Source organism: Stylophora pistillata, chromosome 6 (assembly GCF_964205215.1).
Source record: "Stylophora pistillata chromosome 6, jaStyPist1.2, whole genome shotgun sequence".
NCBI classification, from domain to species: domain Eukaryota; kingdom Metazoa; phylum Cnidaria; class Anthozoa; order Scleractinia; family Pocilloporidae; genus Stylophora; species Stylophora pistillata.
Window position 1 is genome coordinate 31,011,169 of NC_142524.1, and position 21,590 is coordinate 31,032,758.

The following is a 21,590-nucleotide window of genomic DNA, read 5'->3' on the forward strand; positions in this document are numbered from 1 at the left end:
ATGAGACTGCAAAAAAAAAATGAAATCTCCTTCTTTCAGCATCAACTTCACTTTCAGAAACAGTCTTTTCATGCTGTTTTAAACTAAGAAAGTTAAGAGAGATGACACTCAAGCGAGTAAAAAGAAAAAATATTTCCACTCGTAAGAATCTTAACAACAAAAGAATGGAATAGTTGAACCTTCAGCTTACCAATCTGTCGTCAAGGAAATGCCTCTTTCATTTCAACACAGAGCTAAATTTGGATAGAGAGAGCGATTAGAAAATTAGCCTTCTGTCTAGAAGCTCCCTTCGCTGACAGAAGTGAAACATACCCACACTTCATTTCTGTTGATCGAAATTGCGACAGCGGCAATTGTAACTAGATTTCACTGTATTTAAGGTGGCTCGTACCAGTTTCCTCGCGCGGGGAACAGGTTACACGTGCGTGACGCGCGCGAGAGAAACGTGCGAAAGAAGCGCGAAATAAAAAGATGAAAATTCAAAACAAAGATGGCGGCGCATGGAATTTTTTTCTTTTTTTGTGAGAAGTTTACCTAAGAGCTTGTATTTGATGTGTTGAGCGGCCACTGTGAATGCAGGAGATAGAAACTAAGATAACGAAGACGATTTTCGGAGAAGTAAAGGCTTCACTTCACATTTAAAAGAAATATTCAACCGATATGAAATCTTGCGAAGGCGAAAAAAGAAGAACTCAAGTGAAGGATAATCTACCTGAAGTGGAAGAAGACTTTGAAACTTCAAGGAAAATAATATGATATAGCCAGACGTCATGTGTAGGATTTTTAAGATGAGCTCGGGAGGCTGTCTTTGACGGCTGTCTAATGATTTTCTTAGCAGTAAACGTCTGTAAACATCAGATCGTAGGTGCTCGCGCGAGCACACGCAATTGTCAGCGGTAGCTAAAACAGATCATGAGCAAATTTCGATCTTATAGAATCCAGATTTTTAAATGCGCGAGAACGCGCGTGGAAATTGCTAAACTCACGAGAGCTATTGCATGAAAACAAGTCCGGTGAACCCTTCTTTTTATTGTTCCAATATGATAATAACGTCGAAAGGAATCATCAGAAAAAGAAATAGAAAATTCTACGGAAGGAAATTTGCGATGTGTGAAAATTTCCCTTTTTGTAGATTTTCTGAAATTCCGCTCCGTAGAATTTTTTAAAAATCTTTGTGCATTTTCCTTTTCAAGTGCCAAAAGCAATCACTGAAAAAAATTAGGGGGTCACCGGGTTAGTTTTCGAATTATTTAAGCCACAAGCTAAAAAATGCGTCTGAATAAGCCTATGAAAGCGTTGCCATGGAAACTGCTAGTGACGAAATTACACTTATTTTTGGATAACCAATGATTATGTAATTCAACCCCGTAAAAGTGTTCAACTGACCTTGGTCAGTCTTTCTGTTGTATTCTTTCAAAGTTACAAACCATGAAAAAGATGAAAACTGGTACGAGCCACCTTAACAATGCGCGAAAGTTAAAGGAAGGGCTTTACCCCTCTCCTAGGTCCCTAAGTTTAAGCTCGATACCACAAAAAAGACATACCATCTTAATGGCATAAAATGTCGTTTCGTCCGTATCAGTTACTAAGTAAATATCTCGGTATGGTCAAAACCCGAAAAGCCTAAGTGGGGGCGAGGATTAGACGGAAAATTATGATATTTAGAGGTGTGCGCCCCTCTTAACTTTCTTACATTTAAAGAGCGACAGTAAGTTGAAAAGAAGACACAATAATTGGAGTAAGTCGATCAATAGACCCAGTTGAATTACGTTTTAAGTATTATTTTATTTAAAAAAAGTATTGAAGCTTTAGCACACACACCGTATGATAAAGTCCTGACTCGTAAGTTGATTCATTGTACATACAAAAAGTAAATTCTGGCTAGAAAACTTTGCCACCGAATCTGGGCTAAATATCATGACACACTTTCGGCTAAAGGACTGTTTGCTTCTGGTGGGGACTCAGTTTTCATAATTTCTACTGGATTAATGTAGCACAAAGTTAAATACGGTATTTTGAATGAGATAATCCCACAGAGACAATGGATTTTTAGATGACAATTCCAAATCGAGCTTCTGATATCACGATGGAGAAGCACTCATTCCTCGAAGAAAAAAAAAAAAACAAAGGATTATGTTTCCGGCATAACTCAGTCACTTTAAAATTCTTTTTTTGCAGTAGATTTTCTTTTCCTTGTACATTTAAGGCAGAATTGACTGAGAAAAATAACAACTGGAAGCCGCTCATCCTTAGCCATCACCGGCAAAAAGTCCTTGGAGCCATTTTCACCTAAAGAGTGAATTCAATAATAAGCGCACATTTCATCATCTTCAGCGAGTTTCTTTTTCAAAGCTTAGTTGTCCTTGTTTTCCTTTCATGAACTTAAATTTTGAAACTCGCAAGACTCCTAAACGATATTTTGTATATTCCATGGTTTCAAAAACATTGGCTTTAACACCTTAGCGTGAATAAAGATTAGTTAAAAAACTGTTACGCAAAGCGTTAAAAGATAAATAATGTCTCTTCATTCGCAAGGGTAGCATCCAAACCATAGGGAACACACACAACATTTATACACTCATATATCATATATACAAAAAAGCGTAATTGGTTTAGCATTTCATTTCAAACTAAATCGAAGTTGTTAGATGATTACCCCAACGTAATTAGTTAATCAGTTGTGAGATAAATGTCTCTTCATTTGTAAGGGTAGCATCCAAATCTATATGCAATTTAAGCAATATCCATACACTGTAAAGTTAACGTAGTTGCTTTCGCATTTCATTTCAAACTGAATCAAAGCTGCAGGACGATTACTCCAGCGCTATCAGTCATAATCGATTAAGCACGATTTGGACTGCTGTCTCTCGCTCGGCTGCTGAGAGAAAGAGTCTTACAGACTTCATTTCCTCCTAAAAATGTGGTAATGATGATATCCAGACATCTTGAAATTTAAACACACAAGAAACAAAACGTCCTGGAATAAACGTCAAAGTTTACACACACCATTTGGAATTAGATCCAAATGTTCCTTACATTAAGTTAACAAACACACACACACATTTCCTGAAAATTGAGATTCCTCTAGTTGAAGGAATTTGCTGAATGGAAAAAGTTATCAGAAATATCGACTGATCTACGGAGAGACTCTCTTTCTCTTCGAAGGATTCGCCAACTTCATTCTCTGTTTCTTCTCCTCCCTGATTGGTTAAGAATATACAAAATATATGTATATAAGCCTCCTCCATGTTTATTTGTTCCTAATAATAATACTTTATTTTTCCTAACACACTTTGAAACATTGTCGGTGCAAGGGTATATCTGAAATCACTGTTCTTAATAAGCAGAGTAGCTCAATTTGTCAATAAGAATTTAAAAAAGAATACTCTCGCCCTTTCTGTCTTTAGGCTACACTGCAGAAGGAGTAAGGACTGAGTGATCGTCATATTTTTTCATCAAACGATCTAGCAATGATTATCTCAGTCTTATCAACAGAGTTGATAATATAAATTGGCCACCGTAAAGAGTTTTAAAGCTAACGTATCGAGTGTTAGCCCTTCATCAGAGCAATTTAGCAATGGTCTTGGTCTCAATGACACCCAACAACCTTCCTTAGAAATTATAGTGGAAATATTTCTTTCTGAAATTAGCGATCATGAAAGGTGGGCACGCTACACTTGTAACTTAGTGTAAGGCCTTGGATTCCTTTACTCGGCTGGAAATGAGGGAATGATTACTTTCTGGGCATGGCCAAACAATGCACAATAATCTACGTGGCATAATTAGTATGGAATAAAAAGTATTTAAGTAAGACCTGACCTGTTCTTCTGTTTTTCTCGACCTTTACTAGTCATAGTCCGCTTTTCTTCCATCTTCTCCAATCGGTCTGGCTCTTGACTCTCCTTTTGTTTTGGACACCAATCATAATAAGTCTGATAAACGAACTGTTGCGGACGGTTTTTCATTTTAAACATCTTAATTTCAGTTCTAACCAATAGGTAAGAAGATACGATCGATCAAATAAGTTCGGGTTCAGGAGCCACTGCACGTGCATAAATTAACTATCGGCACACCCACGCGCCTAAACTACGTATATGGTGCTATTAGTGCATTTTGGATGGAATTATCAGTATTAAAAAACAAGTAATATTGGTTGGATGGGTTAGATAAAATGTGTTTGAAAGACAAAAAACGTTTTTCTTACTTGCTCTTTTTTCTCCAGTATCTTGAGTTTTTCCACTCTATTCAGCCTCTCTTCCAGGTTATCCAATTTACCGTCGACTGAAAGAAATTGTTTAAGTCAAAGGGAATGCATTAGGAATACCGTGAAAACTCGTTAGCGTATATGAGCTAGGTCCTAATAAAGGAGTGTTAGGATGAGCATTTGCTTATTGTGACAGTCATGAACACGTTGAAAACTTGAACGCGTACCTTAGTTATACGCAACTGTCCCACTTAACGATACAATACCGAAACAAATATAATAAGTAATATGCTCTATTTATCCTATACAGGTAAGAAAGTTTCTGGCTGAAAGTCTTACATTGATGAAACTTTTGTCGTCTTCCAGAAGTAGACAAAATGAAATTAAAGTTAGATTTGAATATAAAAGTTACCTCATTTTGTTAAATCTGTATCGCTACATTCTGTTCAACTGTCATAAATGCGTATTTTAGAAAGCCTTACCTGTTAAAGGAAACGATCCCTTATATTTCTTTTTGTAGCGCTTTGTTATTATGGGGAAGAAAGTTCCTTCCAAGAAATCTTTGTACTTGTTATTCTTACTGTCCTTTCTCTATATTAAAAAATATAAGAACAGCACTTCATTTAGTCCAAAGCAGAACATTTGAAACTTATTTCGGCTACATCAGATGTGCGCGTAATAATAAGTAAGAAGATACAATATACGTAAAAGTGTTTCTTTTTCTTTTTCATAAAAGTCCCGTGATATGATGGCTCGCCATTTTCTTTATATTATTTCACAATTGCTTAAACACCTCCTGATCTCAGCTGCGCCACGTGCTCTGCGATTGGAGTTTTTGAGGGCAGCCTTTAATAAAGTTTAGGCGCAGGTTGGAACCATTTGCCTTTCAAGTCAAATCTTTTAATTTGATAAAAAAGGTAACAGTTTTCCAGTGGGAGATGTAAATGATTTAATAATTTTTTAGGTACGGGTAGATACCCTTTCCCTTTTAAGTCAAATTTTTTTAATTAAATAAAAAGATAACAGTTTTCCAGTAGGGAATGTGAATGATTTAATAAATTTTAGGCGCAGGTAGATACCTTTTTTCTTTTACGTCCAATTTTTAATTTGATAAAAGGTAACAGTTTCTCAGAAAAAAATGTGATGCCATGTTGAGTAAGGTGGTTGCATGTAGCCAAATTAAATTGGCATTAACTATTTCGGGACACTACTAGCAAAAAGATAAAAAAAAAGCTGAACTTCTTTGGCAGTACCTTAATTCTGGTATCTTTAGTCATTCTCCAATACAAGGACGCCAATGGCAAGCTGAGTAGGTTGAATGGCACAACAACACAATGCATACGTCTAAAGTGCTCTTCAGTTACACAGCGCGAGTAGGTGTAATTGATTTTCCAGCGGTTCTGAATAGTGAGGAAAAAAAGCACGAAATTAGATACAAGGACTTCGTAGAACGTAGACTTTCTCTTCGAGTGTTCTACTCGAAACTTAATTAGTAAGCACAGCAAACGAATGAGATATTGAAATATTTTGGATACATCAACAAAGTTGAAATGGTAAATTGGCCACCGTAACGATTACAAAAGCTGACGTTTCGAGCGTTAGCCCTTCGTCAGAGCGAATAGAGGAATTGTGGGTTGTGTGTGCTTTTAAAGGCAGAAAATGGAGTTACGTGATTGGTGGGAACATGGCAACGAGAAAAACACGAATGAGATATTGAGTTGAACACAAGAGGAGAAGTTCCATGTCTGCAAGCATACAACTTTAATTATTTAGAAAAAAAAATTCGAAAGGCGAGTGACAGAAATTATCTTAATTTTACACATGTGCAGTTAATGCTTTCCTCAGGGCTGGAAGTCCCTATAAACATCGCAGCTTATGTAATAAAACTTGTTATTTGCTACATGAAGATCAACCGGAAACTCCAGATAGTTAAGTCATAAATAGACTGTTTAATGAAAAAGTGGGTGAATGAAAATAGATCCTGGATATATGTTACTAGATCCTGATTTGTATCAGGAAATATGGAATAGGACATAAAGGAAACAAAACAGTAAACCATGGTTGACCGCAATTTTTATGTTGTTTTGGGGTTTTGTTTCTTCTCCACCTCGATATACCGCTTGCTTGACAAGTCCAATAGAAGGAAAATGTCTCCAAAAATATGTATATCATTGAGATAAGCTTAATAATTTGTTTCTTCTTTTCTGGCCTCATCACTAGTATGAATAGTTAACACAAACCCTGCAGTTGGCATAAGTCGTTGTTAATAAGGCTACTAGGATGTTAACCAACATGAGAACTGACAACACCAAAAAGCTCAAGAATAGGAAAAGAACAATTGTCGACGTCAAATTGGTGTGAGATCGCATCTCTTCCGCGTGGGTCATTCCAAAAATTGACCAGACAAGATCCAATGTAGACTTAACAAAACTGAAAATAAAAGAAAAAAAGAAAGGCTTGTGGGTGTATGCTTACAAAAAAAGCCATGAGATGAAGTTTATGGTGCTAAGAGGTGTGCTGTTAGACTAACACTTCTCCAACTAACATACTTTGGTCAAACACGCTGCTGAAATGTAGACAGAATTTTCAATCATTAAAGGCTTTTATCAGTAGAACTATTTTACGATCCCTTTTATTTATTTAGGTGAACTACATTTGAACAAGTTGATGGAAAACCAACTTGAATTCAGTGATTAGGACACATACCACCAATATTTTTCCTCTCCCTACAGAAGTAACGGATGAGAATCCCTTCAAATCCTTTTCAGACTTTTCCATTTATTTTGTTTTTAATTGCTGTTAACCAGTAAGGAAAAGCTCTGTTTTCTTTTAGAATGACACTTCTGTTTATACCAGGCTGTAAATCATTGACAAGACCCCCCTCCCCCTTACAATGTTGCCTGCACGCAGCTAAAGGTTAAAGGAATCACAATACGCCATTGTTTTGGGAAAGGGGGCAAAAAGGTTAACCTAAACAAGGGCAAAAGCGATAAAAATTGAAGTAAAAAAGGGATGAAAAGGTCAATGTGTCAACAATTTTGTCACTGATCGTAGTTTCAACTGTTAAAATAAAAAAATATTCAAAATAAATTTCAAACTGACGAAATACATTTTGATTCTATTACTGTCACGAAGCTGCGAGTGCGTCATGAAAAGATTCCACTAATTAAAAAGGCCATGAAAGACTGCATGCTTTGCCGACCATGACACTGCATGCACAAGTTGTCTCTTACGTAACCCTGACAGTTTTGAAGTCCTAGATCGCTCCCCTAATTTTTTTTTTTAATACAAGGAAATGACCTACCATTCGATATTGCCTGGATCACAGTACCTCGAAAGAGGAAAGAAATAAAACATATGTCACAGTGATAAGTATCATGGAAGAAAGTAAAAGTAGAATACTAGGAGAGGATGGGAAGAGTAAAACACAATTTGAACGAGAGGTTGATGCCATTTGATTTCTACCGCTGATATGGAAACCACTTTCATCTTCTTTGTTACGTTATTCACCGTTATTCTCAAGTTTGCACCCGTCGAAGATAAGAAAAAGTTGAGAATTGCTGCTTGAAATGAAAGGCAGGGAAAAAAATCCAAACATTTGTTAAAGAAGTCAGAAAATGGTTTTTGCCCTCAGACAATCCAAACTGGTCCAATCTTTTAGAAATACTTAAACTCCATAGGTAACGGAATAAACTAGATGACACTTTCTATATCGTTTATGGTGCTTCTTTTAAAAGAAAAAACGAAAAAGAAGCTAAAAATTAATATAAGACAAAACTACCTAATAAAAAAAAAGAGAAAGTAGCAGAAGCAAAATCAAACAAACAAAACAAAAACCAATAAAATGGAAGTAAGCAGCTTACTCTGTATAATGGGATTGGTTGTTTTGTAGCATCAGGTACGATGTTTCAGTTGTGTAACACTTCGTGATGGCCATTGAAAATGCCACAACGACGAAAGCAAACTGAATTAGTATGACCAACAAGTCCCTACACATTGTAAACAACGCCAGCTGCAGGGGACCAACAACTGAACTGAGCTGTAAGACGCTGCTAAATCGTAGAGTAAGGAACAATGTGTTGAGGCCGTAGCCGTAGTTAGCGATTTCTAACCAACGATTGTGGTAGGAATCTCCACCGATTATCAAAGTTACTATTCGGCAAGAGAAAGTGATGCTATAAATCGCAACAACTAGGAAATCTACGTAGTTCCACACGTCTCTAGAATGAAAAGGAAAAAAGAAAACAGGAAAGTACTGATTAACGAAGCTTCTTTATATTCAAGTTATTTTGATCCCCCTATATTGACTTGCAAAGCAAACTTTTGCCAAACCAGGAGGTCGCCAGACTAAGAAATATTATATATTACTAAGTATACCCTACGAAATTAATCTGCGTATTGATGCCACATTGCAATGCTATCTTTTTCAAACCCCCTATCTGTCGCTTTCGAAAAGGACCTTGATTCATGGACTCGTTTAGAGTACATGGGCTAGCACTACAATTCTGGTCGGTCAGCCCTTGCTTTTTCCGTCCCAAGTTAAAGGCTTTCGAAGCATCTCATCGCTGCCGACTTCGTACTTCGTGTTAAAAGCCTTAAATTCGAAATTGTTTTTGCAAAGGAAATGCTAGACAAACACAAATTCAGAAATGGCTTTTTTTAGGTGTGACGCTTTGCTATCTAAGTGATAAAACGTCCGATCAATCTGGCTAAAGGGGCATTCTTGACGAAATAGGAACAAGGCACTTGTTTTTCAAGGTTATTCCGAGAGATTTGTTGTAATATATAAACAGCGAAAATACGCTCGCTCTGATTGGTCGATTCAGTGTCTAGTATTTGCCCTTGGGTGTACGCTCCTAAAGTAAGCAAAAATATTACGCTTCCTTCGTTATTAGCTGCCTCCCTCATCCATAACTCATCATGTACGCTTCGATGTCTACAATTTGTTAAATATAGTAACTTTATAATGAGAAACACTGATAAGAATATCTATATTTGTCGTGAATAGAGGTACTGGACTTAAAAACTTAGGATCTACTACCTGGAGTAGACTTTGTTCGCCCATGTTGAACACTGGTGGATTTCACTCCCAAAAAATCCAAGGAAGAAGAAAAATACCAAGGCTTCTTCAAAGTTCAGAGAAACAGACGAACCGTGTATGGATATCCAGAAATGAAGAATAATGAAAACCGACATCATCATCTTAGCTTTAACGAAAATGACATATGGAGTATCCAAGTAACACTTGTAAATTTCTGTAAAATACATGGGAACAAGAGTGATGAGTTAATGTCAACTTACACACGTCATATTTCATCCATTTCTATCATAATCTTGGTCCTTAACTACAAACGTTCTCTATGTTTTACCTAAGATCTTGGTCTTTCCTTTATTTTCTCGCCGGCTTTTGTAGAATGCAAACGCGATTAATGGAAGCAGTATGGGAGTCAAAATTACGTCGACCATCATTATCAAAACAAGAAGAACCCGGCATAGTGTTTTGGACTGGAAATCTTTTGATAAGCCATACTTCCATCGTTTCTCCACTCTTTTCAACACAAATGGATGCGACAAAAACTGAGGAAATAGTAAGTGATAGGAGAAAAATGAATACCATTTTTATTAATAAACTACTTCAACTTATTACGACATTGAATTCGTAATGTTTCTCCTGCGAACGATTATCCATCGCAACTGAGAAACCTAAACTTGTTGAAATATCCACAAAATATCTCGTTAACAATTTCTTTTGCTATTGCAGAGATTCCAATGATAAAAAATACCAGTTTCGAATTTTTCTTTAAAAACAGGAAGTGTGCCAGAGGTCGGGAGGAGGGGGGGGGGGGGGATTTGACGGTTAAATTATTTCATGACGGCTAATTTTTGGAAATGTCGTCTATAAAACGAACTAAACGCGCGAATTTGGTTGTAATTGATCATAATGACGCGTTTGTAAAGAACTGTTAATTCATAACACCTTTTATTAATGAATGACTGACGTTTTATGACGATTGAAGTGTTTCCACACTAACCAGTTTTACTCGCGACTTGAAGTGAAAGGACTTACATAAATGTATTTTGTGATATATCAAAACTTTTATTTATAAACAACAGAACTTGATCCCAAGTAAGGCAATCGTTTGGTTCTTAATCAAGGATATCTGAGATATTTGACGGCTAACTTTGGCCTGCTTATTTGACGGTTGACGGTAAAAATATTAGGGACCTTAAGCAGTCAGGACGGCAACGCCAAGGAAGACTCCGATTAAAAAATGAGTTTCTACTCTTAGTTAGAATTTAAAACATGGCTGCATGAGCTTACTGTCTCCTATGGCGCCACAGCTCAAGCTCAACTTCAGCATGACGTATAAAAGTAGCGTTGAGTTCCAAATGGAAATTAAAAAATAATTTGCCGTCGCGGTTTCGGTTCGCAGACGACGCAAATTTTGGCGATTTCACGTTGTTGTTTTGCATAGGACGGCTAAGAAATGTACAAAGTTTCAAAACGCACGTGCTGAGCTATTGTTCTGCCAATTAGATCTCTTGTTTTTCCATGTCCTCGTTCCCGTCGCCGTCGTGGTTGCTTAAGGTCCCTATTGCGTTTTTAACGGTTGACGGTTAAGCCCACCGAGACCCATTGCGATAAATAAAGAATAGCCTCCATTTGGCGCCGAGATATGCACGGATATTTGTCTGTTCAAAGATCCCAGAAATTTTCCGAGAGCGAACTTGGATAGAACTGTGAACTTTGAAGAACAGATAATGTCCAAGAGCAAATACGAAAATATTTAGAAACTTACAGATTTAATTTTACAACCTCTGGAACATATATGTATCTTTCTTGACGGCCATGTCAAAGTTATAAGCTCATTAGCAGTCGCGATAAAAGAAAAGTACCTTCTTCTGTTTTTCTGCAATTGCATAATCTGTTATCTTACTAAAAAGGGAACCCGAACGATCCATATCTTCATCTTTGATGTACATGTCTTCCTTCCTCTCTACTTGGTCCAATAGATCAAACGCAAAATCCTGAACTTTAACAGCAAGTTCCTCCAAGGATTTTGTGTTCACAGTGGTCGTTTCAGCCAGGTCAAGAAGCTTCCTACTAACCTAGTATTTGCATAAAAAAAGGCAGGTTTAGAAAGAGAGAAGATTGATTTGAAACTGTTGTGGCGATTGAATACCACGAGTCAGCCTTTGGTATACATCAGGTATACATGTATACATCAGGTATACAACAGGTATACATCAGGTATACATCAGGTATACATCAGGTATACATTTATACAAATCAATATGCTAATGTATATACCCATTTTGAAAAACATTGCTATTTGAAAAAAATATAATATATAGATTTAGTCAAGCCTAAAAGCGGAGCTCCCAAGCTCGTAACATTAATGATAACATAAAATGTGCATTTGCCAAGACTCGCCTGAGACACCCCTCCCTTCGTTTTGATAGTCTCCCCTATCTTGCCCGTGCAATCTGAAGGCTCATACGCTCGGTCAGTCACGTGACAACCAAACGAAAAGAGGTTGACCATTTTCCATGGGTATGGGGCTCTGCCCCACGCTATAAAATATATTCGCCTTTTATTTCCATTAAAATGTACTGACGTAATGATATATATTGGGGTGGCTTTATAGCTTCACCTCCATCCTAGAATCAGCACTGCACTGATAAGGCCCAGAGGGCCGGCAAAGTACTGTCTGCAGTTAGATGTAGCTCCTTGGTATTACAAAGCTTTGCTTTTATGTCCAAATTGAGCACTCTGCAAAGATGAGTCATGTCGTTATGTCATATATATATTATTTTGTATGTCCGTGGTATATTAAAGTTTCAAGTCAATTTAAAACTTTTTGAAACCTGAAGCTTGTTTAACATTTGGTAAACATACCTTAAATGCTTTTTCGATAGGGTTACTCGCTTCACAAAGAGCGCTCGCTGTAACTAGTTTCTCAATCAGTTCCCATGACATGTCATCTCCATCCTTCTCTAGGAAAGATTCCAGCGTTGCTGAACATTCAAAATAAAGATTAAAAAACTGTCAGCCTTGTTAAATAATGATGTTCAGCATTGGCCACAATGCAAGAGCTACGGTTATTACTCCTGTTGAAATGTACAGTATCATTCGTGCCAAATACTCCTACCAGAGTCTGGAGATTGGGGAGAATTAAAAATCAGCATTACTGAGCAAATGGGGAAGAGTGTTTTTGCAGTGCGTGGATTAAGTCATAGTCTTTTCTATATATACATCATACAGACATGTTTTCCCATAAGGGTCATGCTTAGCCTAGCTTGATCCTTAGTATATTTTTTGTGAGATTTTAAATCACTGGTAAAATACCTCTCCCACTGCCAAAAATGCCAGTTTCGGTCGTGAAAGTCCTTAGAACACGAATGATAGAGTATTATGCATAATTACGTATAGCGGAGCGAGAACACAATCACAGAACGTTTCGTCGTGATTTACATACTTCCTCTTGGATAAAACAGAAAACCCAAATCCCTCTGAGGTTTCTAAAACAAATATCGTGGAGCTACACAATCAACTTGGCTGTGAGAGTAATTACCGCACAGGCTTGGATAGAAAGTAAATCTAAGAAGCTTAGTTACCGGTGTTTTCATCGTCTGGTGGCAATTTCTGTATACCGCTTCCTCCATCGAATTCCAATGGTCCTGTTGTGTGAAAGTAAACCATATTCTTGACTTACAGCCTACTGCAAATGACAACTACTCAAGGGACAGCGATGAAGATTCAGACAACTTTGAACCTTTCTTATCCGCCGTTTCCAGCTCTCCTCGGTCCGAACTTCAAATCAAGCCCCCATATTAAACTGACTGCCTTTCGTATCATTACATATTTCTTATGACTACGCTTTCATTAAATGTTAGTTTTGCTGACGCACTGAAATAACATTAACAACTTACACATAACAAAAATGAAATGGGGGAAAAAATATGAAATAACTTGTAATCAATGCGCTTGAACGAGATATAGTAGATAAACATTTCTCGCCATAAGAAAACTCGCAAATGCAAGGCGGTATGTCGCTGATATATTATGCACCACGCCGCGTCTCGGTCTTTTGTTTGCAGCCCCTCCCTTACTCTTACCCGATCGAATAAGTAATTGATTTTTATCTGAACATAATTATCGTCACAAAAAGCTCAAACTAGCTTTGATAGGTGATCTGCACATTTCTATAAAGTTCCTTTTTGGACTGTTAATTTTAGGTTGACCAGCTTAAATGATAATGGGACATGGGGATGTCAACGCATGTTTTGAAAACTTAAAAATACTGTTACTGACTTCAATATGAACTATGTGAACCAAAAAAAAATTAAGAAACATTTTAATAACTGTTTTATTTTGATATTTTCACCTTGGTCCTAAACGAAATGAGTTTTAATTCATTTATCTTTCACATATGCGTGAGAATTTTCATTTTATTTTGCAGTATTACTGCTGGAAACACGTACTCCTTCGTGGGTCACAATAAATGAATCGATGAATGTATGTATGTGTAGATGTATTTATGTAACAGCATGCATGCATGAATACGAATGGTGCGGAGAGACTCCTCTGAAACTCCAATGATCTGGGCAAGAAGGTTAATGCCGCCATAGCTTCCTTTACATAGGTCACATGTAATCAAAAAAATAAGAACGATGTGTTGAGAAGGGGAATTTGTAGATTTTCTAAAACCTGCAAGCATTTTCTTCGGCTTAAAATTGGATTATACACATGCAAGTCGGAAAGCTGGTGATGAAACGTTATTGGGTATTTTTCAACCTTCCTGTTTCTTTTTAATTTGACAAACAAAACACGTAATTACCATCGAAAGAATCTGCTGATCTTCCTTCCATGTTGATATCTGATCTATTGATAGACTGAAATCAAACAAAATGATGTAGTGGTTAGCATGTACTCATAATGAAAAATTGATACTTAGAACTCCCTAATTGGTTAAAGATTTCCCTGTTGTACCAATTAACACATGATAAAATTTCTTTCCATGAGCACACAGACCGATTTCACTCTTTCGGTAGCCTTTGGTCTGGAGAAAGTAGAAGTCCTTGTAAAATTACTTCAGCAAGTAATATATCAAAATCATTTTTAGATAATGACGATTAAAATAATGAGGTAGCAAACCATAAAATCCGGAGAACAGTACAATGTGTTCAAATTAGCTATGCCCACAGCAAAGTAGACAAAATAGGAAACTCAGCCCATACTATTTAAGGAAAAACGCAAAGAAATCTACATGGCGTATCACATTGAAAATTCCCTTTACTGCCACGTCAACAAAAAAATGGAAAAGTTGAAATACTTCTTTAATTAATATCATAGATTGTGGTGTTCTCTTGCGCGCTCCTTTTCCGGTTTCATGCAATATCATCTAAAAAGAGTCGGTGTTCATGAGATCTAGCGGATGAGCTAATTACACGTAGTGTCCACTAGTTCGTAGAAAAATTTGTGTAAGGGCATAGACGAGTAATCAGAAAAATGCAAACTCTTTTCAGGAGTAACACAAAAATCAGCTCTTTTGATTTGGAAATTCCCTTTGGGGAACATTCGTCTCTTCTCTTATTGCTACTCCGTGGCAAACATCTAAAATAATTTGGCGTGTGCTCTTTTACTTCTAACATTCCATGTCCATTTACTTACTCATTGCTTAACAAGTAATCCGCTAAGCACTGATATGAAGCAAGCATTGCGAGTGTCATACGTTGACGATGTAAGCACGGTTTTTAAAAGTCCTCGGTACTTTTATTTGACCATTCACTTCAAGGCGTCCACAGGAAATGGATATCAATGACGATTACCAAAGAATATATATTTTTTCTTCTTCATTGATTTCGTTTGCCATGGCAGGTGAATTCATTAAGATAAATTTGGCGTAAGAAAACGGCGACCAAAGGCAAGAAATTTGAAAGATAAGGCAGTCCAATAGCTTTTAGACCACTTGTATAGCAGGTGCTTAAAAAGCATAGCACATAATTCGATTCAAACAAACCTTGGACCGATGAGGGCATGTCACCTCGCCTTGAATAAAAGTAATCTGACCTTATAATCACATCACTCGATAACATCCCTTTTTTGAGACGAATAAATTTGTACTCACCCACCAATGTTACGGTTTTTTCCTCCTTCTTCTGAAAGAACACTCACCCTCCTCGCTTGCTTCTGTTAGGATGAAGCGTTAGACTTTGGGGAAATCTGGCGTTGACGCGTGATCAGCCTTGGGTGGAAGTGACGTTTTAGCTTCCAAACATAAAGTGGAAATAATGACATTGCGTTTTAGCTTCAAAGCATGGAGCTGACTACATCTCGACAGAAAGAGCTTTCCAAAAACTCAACAAACCATTAAAACTGCACTGAACACATAACTGCCACAAACAACTCGAGTCTAACATGTTTTTTTAAGGAGACACGGGAGGAATCATGACTCGTTATAAGGGAATCATTAATCTTCCTATTTTTTAACTCAACATAAATCGCGCTCTACTTTTATGTATCGAGCACTGTTATACGGAAAAATCGAGACACTGACTTCCTATATATATGTATATATATACGCATTCTCCTTACATAACTTTCCAACGCAGACCCTGCTAATTTACTCATAACAGTATTTATCGACTAAACCACAACAGTGGGGCTACATATACTATTAAAGGAAAAATTTGAATATGTCAACAAAGTTGAAATGGTAAATTGGCCACCGTTACGGTTATAAAAGCTGACGTTTCGAGCGTTAGCCCTTCGTCGGAGCGAATAGAGGAATTGTGGGTTGTGTGTGCTTTTAAAGGCAGAAACCATTTTCTGCTTGTAAAAGCACACACAACCCACAATTTCTCTATTCGCTCCGACGAAGGGCTAGCGCTCGAAACGTCAGCTTTTATAACCGTAACGGTGGCCAATTTACCATTTCAACTTTTTGATATATTCAAATTATTTCGTTACCCCCACCGACGCAGCACCAAACAGTTTCTTTAGAAACTATCAGCCTTTATTAAATTTATTTATTTAAATTTATTTATTTATTTATTTATTAAATTTATTTATTTTATTAAAAGAAAAACCGAGCAAATCAACCCTACGACCAGTGCCGTTGCTATAGCTACACGGTCAAGGAAAAATAGAAAAGCTGGACATTTTGTTTTAGATCATCAGCTTTGGTTTTCAGTGACCCCTCGTCATGTTCTAGCGCTTCTGAGAAGTAGTCATGAATATCCATGGGACCTCGCTACTAGTTTTTCTACAGGTCTACAGATGTTTTTAAGAGTAAATGGCTCGGTAATGGAGGATGAAGTTCCTTTCATGAGCCACGAAGAACTCAGGCATATTTTTTATTCTTTTCATGAAACATTTCTCTCCTAAAATTATTCAGTGGCGTTGATAGCTATCTCAGATAGCTGCAAGATAGACGAGCTTTTCATAGCAAAACGGGCTCTCTTAATTTTAAAATGCAACGTGTCTCCACTACTTCATCGCTTCGCAAGTATCCGCTAATGAATGATATATGTCGAGTGTCAGATGCAGTGTCTGTGCTTTGTGTGTGTTTTTTTTTTTTTATAGTATTCAATAGTTTTACGAGATAACAATTCACGGTCAGTGCGTGCCACAAGCAGTTGACATCGCTAAAAAATTTCAGTTGTGACAAATGAATTTTTTTCTTTTTCTCTTCATCTCGTCTGACATAGATTAGTTGTAAAACATCGGTGTCTCAGAAAAAGACATTTACTAACACTCAAAATTTAACCGATACGCGCCTTTCCCACCACTCGATGACGCTCTGTTCAAAGACGAGTATATGTGTACTCACCAATCAACGATCAGTTTTTTGTGCCTTCTTCTACAAGAAAAGTACAAGAAATAAAGGCTGATAGTTTCGAAAGAAACTGTTTGGGGCTGCGTCGGTGGGAGTAACGAAATAATTTGGATATATCAACAAAGTTGAAATGGTAAATTAGCCACCGTAATGATTACAAAAGCTGACGTTTCGAGCGTTAGCCCTTCGTCGGAGCGAATAGAGGAATTGTGGGTTGTGTGTGCTTTTAAAGGCAGAAAATGGAGCTACGTTATTGGTGGGAGCATGGCAACGAGAAAAACATAAATAAATTAGTGGAATGAAAAGCGTTCGTTGATCCCTGTGGGATTTAGACTACCGGTTTGAAAGATGAGCTTTTGTTCAAGATTTTTACGGCTTTCCGTGCTAACCACTCATCACCAGAAAATCTCAAAACTGTAGTTACCATTCCAGAAAACCTCTCACTTTCCGATTCAGAAAAATCCGTCCTCAGTAAGGGCTTAAATTTCGTTCCCATTTCTAAAACAACGGACGAATTCTCAATTAAACAAGACGTAGAAAAATTCCTTCGCCGCGTTCACAACAAAATTCAGGCCTGTACGGGATTCGAACCACTGACCTCTGCGATACTAGTGCAGCGCTCTACCAATTGAGCTAACAAGCCAACTGGGAGCAGGCCATCAAATTAATTCGACATAAACCCGTAGATGAGGTTTATGTCGCAGAGGTCAGTGGTTCGAATCCCGTACAAGCCTGAATTTTGTTCAGGTCTGATTTTCACTATTGCTTAAGTAGTGCTTTACTGCGAAGGATCGTGCACATATACGTTTCATAACCGCAGTTGATATATATGTATTTCATATATATTTGTTGTTTGATTTATCATCTACGGGTTTATGTCGAATTAATTTGATGGCCTGCTCCCAGTTGGCTTGTTAGCTCAATTGGTAGAGCGCTGCACTAGTATCGCAGAGGTCAGTGGTTCGAATCCCGTACAGGCCTGAAATTTTTTTTTTTTCAGGTCTGATTTTCACTATTGACTTGTTTCCATGGTGACAGAGAGGAGCCAACACGTACAGCCTGTGTCCGGTTGGTAAGAAAGGAACAAATCCAAAAAAACAGAGTTTGATCGATGTTGAACGATCTGAGTTCATCTAATAATATTGAGTGGTCTATGATATCGAAACCTTTAGTAAAATCAGCAAAAAATATCCGAACAGAGCAGTTACCTGAATCAATAGCTTCGTGTATAGCTTGCATTAAATAAATTAGTGCGTGCACTGTAGAGTGTCCATAACGTGCATATTGATTGGGTCAATAGAATCAAACACCTGATCTAACAGTCTTTTGTTTGTAAAACCGTCTAGTACTTTTGCTAAACAGCTTGTAAGTGCAATTGGTCTCAAGTCTGATTTAATGTTTTGAGGAGGGGAAACTTTAGGGACTGGTGAGATAATTGACTGTTTTAAATTGTCAGGTACGAGACCTTCTCTCAGTGATTGATTGTAAATATCTTGAATCAATGGTGCTAATTCGGGTGCAAATTGCTTCAACAATTTCATCGATATTCCATCTGGTCCCACCGCTTTATGTATGGACAATTTGCACAAGTCAGATGAAACTTCCTCTAAGGAAACAAGCAATTCTGGTGGAATTACGTTGGGCGGAGTTTGGATTGGCGTCAAAGGCTCGAACTCTTGGGTTATACCAGTGAAGAAATCATTAATTTGAGTAGCTAGTTCTGCAGGACTGGTGATGACGTCACTTAGGAATTGATAGTACCATTCATGTTTACCAGATGTGACCTGCCCCGTCAGAGATTTGATGTCTTTCCACCATTTCTTGGGGTTAGTTTCAGCCAGACCTTTCACTTTGTTGTTGTACTAGGAGCACTTCGCTGTTTTAATAGCACTTTGGACTCTATTCTGCCAGAGTCTATAAATTGGTGAATCTTTCCCAAATTTAATAAATGCTGCTTGTCGCTTCTCAATCATAGATTTCAGTTTCACTGTGATCCAAGGCTTATCGTATACATGGATTTTCACTGTTTTCCATGCAAAAAAGGTTTCAATAGCTGAACTAAGCTCTTTAGAGAATAACTCGAACTTTGAAGTACATGAGGCGGCATTGTAAATTTTAGCCCAATCCTTAGTCGTAATCCAGCATCCAAACTGTCTCCAGTTGCTCGCGCGGTTCTCTCTTCTATAAACTTTTTTTATAGAATTGTGTTGAGATAGATGTTTGACAGTTGAGCACGCCTGGATGGTATAGTGGTTCGATGAACCAAGCTTAGGTAGCTTCTGAAGATCGAAGGTATGAGGTCTATTAGTATAAAACCAGTCAAGTATCCCAGAGTCTCTTGTGTTGAATTTGACTAGTTGTTTCAAGTGATTAGGTCCAGAAGTTGAGTCGGGGCGTAGGCCGGTTGAAGTCGGATTGAAATCGCCAGTTAAAATAACCATCGCGTTTGGATGCTTCGAGAGATACGTATCCATATTCCTTTGTATATGGTCACGAAGGGTTGTATTCTCCGCTTCACCGTTAGCAGTTGAATGGTAAACAACACCTAGGAAAATGATAGAAATATTTCGTGGGAGTGAATGCGGTCTCAGTTGAACCCAGATAGATTCCACTTCCTTCTGTTCCATTTCCACTAATCGTTTACACGGAGTATTCCCCTTGATGTATTCGCAAACGCCGCCACAGGACTGGTTTTTTCTGTCATTTCTCAATAACAGAAATCCTGGTAGTGAGACGGCTGAATCTGGTAGCAATTGTGAAAGCCAAGTCTCAGTTCTACAAATGACATCAGTTTTGTTGTGAATGGCGACTTGATTTAATTCGTGAACCTTGTTCGATAGATTGCGAATGTTTGTAATTAAAATAGAAGGGACCTCGTAGGCCTTTGCGTACGGGACTCTCCTAATATAAGAGCGATCCCTGCCACGATACCGCGAGGTTGTCGTAAAAGGAACTCGGGTGTTGATTCGAAGTAGTGGTAACATTCTGATAGACTTGCCTCTTTCGGTTTGGAGATTGTTTGCCAGCTCGGACTCCCCTAAACCGGAGAACATCCAGATTTTTTAATGTATGGAGCAAATTTTGGGACCGGTTGGATGTAGTATAGCGCCGTAATGAGAGGATGGTTTCTCGTCGATGTAAACAAAAACATCTCGGCGAGGACGGATGAAGAGTTTGCAAGGATCAAGAATTCTCGATTTCTGAAGGTCCAGGGTTCGTTTCCACATCCATGAAGACTGTAAGATTGAAGTCTGGGTCTTTTCCAGGGATTTTAAGACATATAAATCCGCGTTTGGTGGATTTCAAATTCGGTTCACGGAAGCGGGTGAAACTAAAATGGCGTAACGATGCCGCCCTTTCGACTGTAAATCGACAAAATAAGACGTAGCAAATTCGCACCAACGAACATGAACTTTGGGAATGGTGACTGATGGTACTATCGTCATCTCCAGTATGAATTCGCTGATGAAGTAAACTTGAGAAGACCATAAAGAACAAGATAATCGGCAGCAATTTTGAAGCAGCCATGATGAGCGCTAATTTACATAATTAGAGTTGTGCGGTTGTGCAGTTGTGCGGCTTGAGGATAGAACTGACTTCATTCTCGAAACACTTCAAAGCCAGTGTAGTTAAAAATTTGTATTGCGCATTAGACGATCATGATAAAGAATTCATTTTTAAAACACTTTATTTAAGTAATTTGCACACCTACAGCAGTTTAACAACCAATGTTCAGGTACTCTTAAGAAATAATGTATAAAAACTTAAAATTTGGACGCCGCGGACAGATCCACTGAAGCGTATATGTCTTTTTCTATTAGAGATAAAAAGCTGAAATGCAATCGTGAGGGAGCCTAGTTTACCGTTCACGAATTCAAAATGTTTTGGTCTATCGATATTCTACGCCCGATTCACTATCTCGATTTAAAACTATCTGTAAAAACACACTGTTTGTATGTAATTACACTAATCAAAATGCACTTTCTTTCCCATTTCAATTAAAATCAAAGCAGCAAGGCAATATCAGTCATCATCAATAATGTAGGTCTCATGCGGTCTAACGATCTGCTGAGCGAGGGCGATTAAATACACCATTAACTCTCACTTGCTTGTAACAAAATAAGAAAAATCCCGAACCTTCGAAAACTCCAAAATTCAGAGGCACAATGACCGAAGGAGTCCTAGGATAAATGGACTAATTTCTGTACTAATTTTTGGGACCGTCACAGCTTTTAAAAATGAAAATTTTAGTTAGGCCGATGCAATCACGATGCGAGAATTCTCCAAGGCCAGACAATTTCCAATAATATTCCAATTTTTTTTCAATATCAAGTTTACTCGCAAACACGTTGTGTAAATTAATTCAAATTTACTTGACTTAAAGGAACATATATTGCATGTAACTAAGTCATGAGAAATATCGATTGAATCACACATCGTCGTCTGTGGAGTTTTGCATTTGAGGGGTTCCGACGGTTTGATCCTTTGTCTCTTTCTGTGCCTGATGGGTTGAAAGGAAAGAAAAAAAGAATATGAATACCAGC

At 37.7% G+C, this 21,590-nt stretch overlaps 1 protein-coding gene across 1 annotated transcript; it reads right to left on the reverse strand.

Annotated features, from left to right (window-relative positions):
- Nucleotides 1-1,765: 1,765 nt before the first annotated feature.
- LOC111339348 (short transient receptor potential channel 4-like) lies at nt 1,766-16,022 on the reverse strand. The gene is made up of 15 exons (XM_088724583.1): nt 15,337-16,022; nt 14,047-14,101; nt 12,824-12,886; nt 12,105-12,223; nt 11,102-11,314; nt 9,574-9,781; nt 9,246-9,459; nt 8,068-8,424; nt 7,509-7,535; nt 6,445-6,634; nt 5,458-5,604; nt 4,687-4,795; nt 4,205-4,281; nt 3,820-3,902; nt 1,766-3,200 (listed from the first exon to the last, which is right to left on the reverse strand). The coding sequence occupies exons 2-15, from the start codon at nt 14,075-14,077 to the stop codon at nt 3,137-3,139; spliced, it is 1,902 nt and encodes a 633-aa protein (XP_088580709.1). The 5' UTR covers nt 14,078-14,101; nt 15,337-16,022; the 3' UTR covers nt 1,766-3,136.
- Between the last annotated feature and the right edge of the window lie 5,568 nt (nt 16,023-21,590).

Bases quoted from the DNA above. Each gene is read 5' to 3' on its own strand.
- LOC111339348 (XM_088724583.1), bottom strand. From the start codon at position 14,077: ATGGAAGGAAGATCAGCAGATTCTTTCGATG. The intron at 9,782-11,101 runs GTACTTTTCTTT...CTATTTCCTCAG, and splicing joins TTGCAGAAAAACAGAAGAAG to TTTTTGTCGCATCCATTTGT. The intron at 9,460-9,573 runs GTAAAACATAGA...TGTATTTTACAG, and splicing joins AGGAAAGACCAAGATCTTAG to AAATTTACAAGTGTTACTTG.